Source organism: Aptenodytes forsteri, unplaced genomic scaffold, assembly GCF_000699145.1.
Source record: "Aptenodytes forsteri isolate BGI_AS27 unplaced genomic scaffold, ASM69914v1 Scaffold27, whole genome shotgun sequence".
NCBI classification, from domain to species: domain Eukaryota; kingdom Metazoa; phylum Chordata; class Aves; order Sphenisciformes; family Spheniscidae; genus Aptenodytes; species Aptenodytes forsteri.
The window spans coordinates 1,192,320-1,200,235 of NW_008794407.1; the positions used below are offsets into that span (position 1 = coordinate 1,192,320).

General features: G+C 35.9%; 1 protein-coding gene across 1 annotated transcript in view; it reads right to left on the reverse strand.

The window, feature by feature from the left end:
• Positions 1–7,916, reverse strand: part of DNAH5 (dynein axonemal heavy chain 5) — a 142,300-nt gene that overhangs the window by 52,508 nt on the left and 81,876 nt on the right. Inside the window, 5 exon segments of the mRNA XM_009287950.1 lie at positions 423–545; positions 2,180–2,314; positions 3,068–3,210; positions 3,688–3,892; positions 5,152–5,328. Of these exon segments, the coding sequence (XP_009286225.1) occupies positions 423–545; positions 2,180–2,314; positions 3,068–3,210; positions 3,688–3,892; positions 5,152–5,328 (783 nt within the window).

A 7,916-nucleotide genomic window follows, 5' to 3' on the forward strand; every position in this document is an offset into this window, starting at 1 on the left:
CTTCCATTTTTTCTAAAGCAGAGAAATCACTTCTCTACCTCTCAGCATTCACAGTATTTTAATTATCGTCCACATAGCCAGTTTGCTATCACAATTTGTGTGCCAAAGGTTTTTTCCTAACTAAATTTTTTAACTTTTTTTTTAATTAAAAAATTAGTGTTGGTAAAAAACATTGTTAAAATTATACAGGCATGTTTTAAGGAGTACTCAAACTGCTTCTCGTAGTCAGTATATTTATTTTTAATTAATTCATGACAATATAAAACTAGATGGGTTCTTTAAGAAGACTGTTTAAAAATTAAGCACTACATATCAAATTTACCCCCTTACTGCCTGATTGAGGAGAAGAGAAAATTCTACAGTGTAGCAAGGAAAGAAAGAAAATATGTTTTGCCTTCTTTTTTCCTCTTTCACAAACTAACCTGATCTCCCCATTCATTTATTATGGGCATATTCACATCATCAATGAAGACTGTCATCTTTCTGCCTGCAGGCGGACCATAAGTTGTGCCCATGCGCTTGTCCACATAACTTTCTATTGTACGCTGTTAAAAAGCAATTATTAGCATAGTTACAAAGAGCCCTTCCTTTCATACATGATTCAATCATTTAAACATATTGATGGTTTTGTTACAAAGAATTTTACTAAAGGTTTAGGCAACACATCCGCTGAAGGTAATTGCACTAGTTCAACTAGACCATCTGAAATCTCATGCTATACAGCATCAGGTTGGTATCAGATATAACAGATGTCTAGTGTAGACAACCATGCCTAGCAGTTTCATAATTTTGAACCCATTTCAAGCTTTTCTTTCGTTTCATTTATCAGCAAAATTGATGGTTACTAGCAATAAACATTAAACTAATAATCTGTCAGATCAGAAAGATGTGATTCTTGAAGACCTTTCCAGCAGACATCAATGTACTTCACAAAAGCATACAGTGATAATTAAATTCACATACATAAATAGACTTGATGAAGTAACTTTGCTTAATAGTAGACTTACCACTACTTTTCTTCCCATCATCTTTCCATTGCTCCGTTCTTCTTAAGGTCCAGTTTTTATTTATTCTATACCAAGTGAAAGCTCACTTAACCATGCATAGCTATTCTTCAGTGCAAGTCTAAATATCTGCAGTCTTACATTGTGCCTAGGCTCCTGTACAGTAGCCTGGAAAGCCTTCTTACACAAGTGGCATCAGTTAGACCAAGATTTTAGAAAGTCAGAGTAATTTAAGAGCTCACATGTCGTAACAGACAATGCTTTGGTCTAGATTGTTATCAGAGACTTGACTATTAGACTTGCACATCTATTTCAGATGCCTTGATCATCAACAGACTATCATCTATCATGAATAAACCTGACATCTATTTTATAAAAATAGATGTACCGACACTACTTTTTCTTTCTATAGCCCAATCAATAGAAGTAAAAATACTAAGGAAAATAAGACCAAAATTACATACTTGTATATTAAACATGTTAATAGTTTCTACTATGCTATAGAGCCAGATGATAGATTATGCATCAAGCTTATAGACAGCACTTCTGATTACAGCACAGACAGTGCTTTGGCTTGGCATACCAAACCGCATTAAAAATATTTCCCATATATATTGCCAGCAGGTTAAAGAAACTTGAAATAATTCAAAGTAGCTCAGTAGAAATTTGGACAAGCAGTACAGTTCAGGATTTAAGTATTCATAGTTCTATTTAGAGCAGCTGCAGTGCATGTGTTATTTTTTCAATAAGTAATTTAATTTACTGAAATTTAAATTGCAGACAGAACACTTTTTATGACAGATTGTTGTGGGTAGCACTTATTTTACACACGGCTTTTAGTGAAATCTGAGGGAAGTCACTGACAGCTCTACCCAATTAGTGAGAACTGATACATTTGACATAAAAACATTAAATGTGATGAAGCAAATAATACGCATGGTATTGTCATAGTCCAAAAACGGCTCAATAACCACCGAAGAAGTTGAAGGGAACATGGTTTTTACAGAAGTCTTTTAAATCATGTGTTAGGACACAATCCATTTGAGCAGGTACTTTTTTGTTTCTACACTCATTTTCAATTAAATAAACCACTTTCAGAAGCATCCTCCTGGCAAATTCTCAGAACAACCTCTGAATCCAGTCACATTGTATTAGAAGGTGAATGACTACTATACCTGGAAAATTAATGGGGTAGTTGCAGATGAAAAATTCAAACTCTTAGCCATGTGGCTTTCAGGGTTATATTTTGACATAAAACCTTTGATGATAACAGTCTTTGCAGTTCCTTGTTCACCAATTAGTAGGACAGCCTAGACAAAGGCATTGAAGTAAGACAAAACACAAGAGCTAGGTGACTTAGCAAAGCCTCGGCAATTCCATTTAGCTTTTAAACTGAAATGAAACAAGAAAAGTTATGTAAAGTGAACTCTCAACAAGGGACATGTGGAAGCAAATAGTTAACGTCTCATAGACTTTTGCAGGCCTCAGAAGTTAAAAATATTTGCAGTTAATGGTCATGTCAGTCAGCACAATTTAACTAACAAAGGAATGGATTATTCATAAAAGGAGTTGATTATTTGAAAAAGGATGTACTGGCTAGAGCCTCAGTATCTGAAAGATTTCAATTGCTGTTGTTATTTACCATATCCTGCTTATCTAACACAGTTTTGGTCAGACACAGAATGGGTCGCATAACCTAAAGGTACATAAACTCTGGAACTGCCCCCATGTGGGCAGAGTTCATATCAGCAGAGTCTGGCACTCTGCTGCCCCCTCTCCAACAGCTATATGAAAAAATTGCTTCTGTTCTGACCTGATCTCAGCTGTAATTACGGTTATTTCCACTAGAGAAAGGATGAGTGAGGGGAAGACAAAAAAGTCTGGAAGCAGTGAGTATTCAAGAGTTCAAGCATATTTACATGACTGTAGCTCCTGGAATCACCATTTTATATTAAAAAAATGAAGTTCTTCCTTTTCAATAATATATTTCACTTCTAGTTCATTCTAAAACTTTATCATGTGTACTGTTAGCATTATTTAGATGTGAAATATAGAAAAAGTACCTTGCCCTGTTTCGCGATGGTTTCAATAAGGAAATCCATTCTCACATTGTCAACATTAGGCACAAGAATGGAGCCATACTCTGGAGTGCTGCTACTAGGATATACATATTCTTCAACACGTGTATTCCAGTGCATCCATTTACCTAATAAGAAAGAAATGAAGTTAATGTTTTAGAAATACAAGGCATCGTCGCTTCTTTTATTTTCCATTGAGTTGACTCGTCTGTCAGTGCCTCTGTCTCACATACAGTAATCCCACACTGTAAATTCAGACCAAAATTATAGAATCATATAATCATAGAATCTCTCAAGTTGGATCTAAGAGGCTTACTCCTCTTTCCTACATAAATTATGACAGAGACAAGGCCTGTCTATTTTTGTTCCCTTGACAATTCATCAGCACAAAGTCCATGCAGCTTTCTGTAGCAACATAACCACATTCTGATTTGTCACAGGAAACAGGGAAAAAGCTTTATACAACATCACCAATAAAGTGTAGCTGTAAAACAAACTTGCTAAGGAACACAACAGAAGGTAAGCTACAAAAAACTTCTGAATTAATTCTCTAAAAGAAGCACAATTTTAAGTTCTACCTCATACCACCCAGCGGGGTTACTAACCATCAGATGCCACATAATAATCAAACATGGTATCTTCACTGCCTTCTGGGATACAGGGAAGATCAAGTTTTATTGTTGCATGGTTTCGAAGCCAGTGCTCCATTTTGCATCTGTCTTCCAGTTCTAGTAATGCTCCTACACTCCACATAAGAGAGAAGATGTACAGCCTTTCCAAGTATTTTGGAGTCAATTCCCCTCCTTGCTCCTGAAGGATTGAAATAGGTTTTTATTTTCAATAGGCTAAATATTCTACTTAATAAGCATTAGTAACATCAGGTTAAAAGCCTTCTGTCACGTTTAAATTTATTGATGTCTTCGTCAATGTACAGACTGAATCAGTATCAAGTAGGCCACAAAATATAGAAACCCACCCTGTAAATATCACTTTTAATCACTCATTACAGCATTTGATCTGTTTAAGTTCTAGTTTATAATCTGATAACAATCCACCCAAAAAACCTGAAGGAAAACTGCTTCAATGTCAAAAAATCCAAATGTGAAAGAGGGCACATCCTAGCTATTATTTTCTAAAGAAAAAGAAGGTATTCCTTACTAACCTGCATCTTTATTTATTTTCCAAGTCATCAAAGGATCTCCTCTCTACATAATCTCATGACTTAAAACTATCAAAACTGCTGTCTGATGCATGCTACACATCAGTGCTTATCATCAAATCCAAATGTGAAAGAGGGCACATCCTAGCTATTATTTTCTAAAGAAAAAGAAGGTATTCCTTACTAACCTGCATCTTTATTTATTTTCCAAGTCATCAAAGGATCTCCTCTCTACATAATCTCATGACTTAAAACTATCTCCATTAGACTAAGTAAATAAAAAAAAATCCACACTACTTTACCTTAGGCGGGATAAGGCCCTGCAGCATATTAATGCTCTGCATAATCACAAAGGCTTCCAACATCTCAGTCTTGCATTGCAGAGACTGAATACTGAAGCGGTATAAGTCTGGGAATGACGAAGAATACAGCTGACGTAGAATTTCAGCTTCTTGGAAGGAACGTCTTTTCAAAAATCCCTGTTACAAAGCATGGTGAAAAAATAAATTTAGTTTCCAATGCAAGTCTCAGTAAGTTCAACTCTAGTAATTCAAAGGGTCCGGTGAGTGTGGAAAGTTGATTTCTTTTTGGGGGGCTCAGATTCCCTGCCTGTTGGGCAGGGTTTGGCTAGCAGAAGGTCAAACTTTACCCAAGTATGCATAATTCCTACTGGATGTTAAACACGGATACTGAAGAAAAAAAGCACTTTAAAGTTTTCAACAGCACAAAAATAATTCTTTTCAAATATTTTTTAATCACAATGGCTGTAAAGAAAAAGAAGGTATTCCTTACTAACCTGCATCTTTATTTATTTTCCAAGTCATCAAAGGATCTCCTCTCTACATAATCTCATGACTTAAAACTATCTCCATTAGACTAAGTAAATAAAAAAAAATCCACACTACTTTACCTTAGGCGGGATAAGGCCCTGCAGCATATTAATGCTCTGCATAATCACAAAGGCTTCCAACATCTCAGTCTTGCATTGCAGAGACTGAATACTGAAGCGGTATAAGTCTGGGAATGACGAAGAATACAGCTGACGTAGAATTTCAGCTTCTTGGAAGGAACGTCTTTTCAAAAATCCCTGTTACAAAGCATGGTGAAAAAATAAATTTAGTTTCCAATGCAAGTCTCAGTAAGTTCAACTCTAGTAATTCAAAGGGTCCGGTGAGTGTGGAAAGTTGATTTCTTTTTGGGGGGCTCAGATTCCCTGCCTGTTGGGCAGGGTTTGGCTAGCAGAAGGTCAAACTTTACCCAAGTATGCATAATTCCTACTGGATGTTAAACACGGATACTCTGAAGAAAAAGCACTTTAAAGTTTTCAACAGCACAAAAATAATTCTTTTCAAATATTTTTTAAACAATGGCTGTTTAAGGTATACAACAACTCTGCAAAGAAAGAATATCATATGTACTGAACACAAGCTTGATTTATTCTGCACAACATTCGTTTCTAGCAGTGATACAGGGTACCCCAGAAACATCTGGCAGTTGCAGAAAAAAAGTTAGGATTTCAGGAGGGGATGTCTGCTGGTGTTTGTAGTATTTTTATTGTGCATCTCAGTATCTGTAACGCTGGATAAACAAAACCTAATTAAAACAATATCATATGTACTGAACACAAGCTTGATTTATTCTGCACAACATTCGTTTCTAGCAGTGATACAGGGTACCCCAGAAACATCTGGCAGTTGCAGAAAAAAAGTTAGGATTTCAGGAGGGGATGTCTGCTGGTGTTTGTAGTATTTTTATTGTGCATCTCAGTATCTGTAACGCTGGATAAACAAAACCTAATTAAAACTACCTATTTCTCAAGATCATAAAACAGGATTTGTTCTTTGATGCCTTTAGCTCAAACTAGTAACCTGCTTCGAGTTACCCAGAAGCTTTCTCTCATCACTGTGACAGAATGCTTCTCATTTACTTCCCATGAATTTATTTCCTACATAAAATACACTCATCAGCAAAAACATTTGCAGATTCTTCCCCAAAATTCAAACTAAAATTTGGCACAAATTGAAATCAAATAAATTCCATTTAAACGTAAGAAAAAACTTTTTGTTGTTGTTGTGAGGGTACTCAAACACTGGAGCAGGCTTCTCAGTGAGCTTCTGGAGTCTCCATCTCAAAACTCAACAGGACACAGTCCTGAGCAAGCTACTCTAGTTGAATCTGCTTTGAGTGAGGTGCATTCAACTACACGATCTCCCAGAGGTCCCTTCCAAGTCAACTATTTTGTGCTTCTGTGATTCTTTTCTACACTTACATCTTCATAATCTTTTGAAAGATTTACCTTTTACTGCCCAAAGTAAATAAACTCTGGGACTGATTACAAATAGGTAGATATATAAAAAAGTTATCTAGAAACAGATAGGTGGAAAACAAAGTGCTAAAGATTAAATGGCAGAACTACTTAAAATAGATATCTGGAACTTCAACAGCTGTTCAGAAAATATTAGGCCTAAGTAGAAAAGTTGGTAAAATGTTTTTGCTTTGGAGGAGGTTGATGAGTAACAGATCAAATACCTTTGCTCACTTTGCAGAAGCTGCTTAAGAAGCATGTTAGACAAGAACAGCAATATGAAAAGTTTGAGATCTATTTCACTGAATTTGGAAATTCCTTGTGTCTCAATAGGCTGCTATATTTAGTTGTTTATAAATTGTAAGGATGGGAAATCTAAATATTTACAACTTCATGAGCTATTCGTATTTGTTTTTAATTATTTTTCCAAAGTTGTTCTGAAATATCAAAAAAGACTATGTTTCATTCAGTATCTGAGAATTAAGAACTAAAGAAAGAAAACTCCATTTAATTCTATTACAAAACTAAGGAAATCCTCTAGTGAACAATGCGAGATTAACATCTACCCTGATCTGCTGGAATATGTAGTATATTGCACTACAAAATAGATTTAAAGGGAGATGTACTGAAAGAGCCATCAAGATACTTTATTTATGAAGTAAAACCAAACCAAACAAAAACCAAATAAATGCTACTGGCTCAAATGGTAAATAACTATAGGTTGGCATTTTATAGCCAATTCTTGGGGGGGGGGAGGGGAGGGAGGTTGGAAGGGTTGTTTCATGGCTGAAATGAACATAATCTGTTTTGTGTTATCCAAAAGCAAAAAAAACCCCCATGTTCTTGTTTTCCTTTTGACTGTTGCTACCACTAAAATAAATTAAAAGCATAAGGTCATGGATTAAGTGAAACTACTTTCATGCAACACTTACTTCAACACAACTAAATTTAGTCTGCATATCACTTTAAAGTGAGGAGGTAAATCATGACTGGTAAGGCAAAATAAAATACTTTTCTTTGGTTTTGCTGTCTTTACAGCTGAATCAATAGCTCAATTTAAACTGAAACTTTCAAGAATTTCTTGTCTGCAAATTAACCAATGCAAGGAGGCAGAGCTGTGAGACCCTAACATCAGTAGGCCCTGTGCAGTGCTGTAAGTACAGAAAGGAACAGCACAAGTGGAATCTCATGGGAGCCACTGTCCTATATGCATAATTTCATAGAATCATAGAAAAGTTTGGGTTGGAAGGGACCTCTAAAGGTCATCTAGTCCAACCTCCCTGCAATAAGCAGGGACATCTTCAACTAGATCAGGTTGCTCAGAGCCCCGTCCAACCTGACCTGGAATGTTTCCAGGGATGGGGCATCCA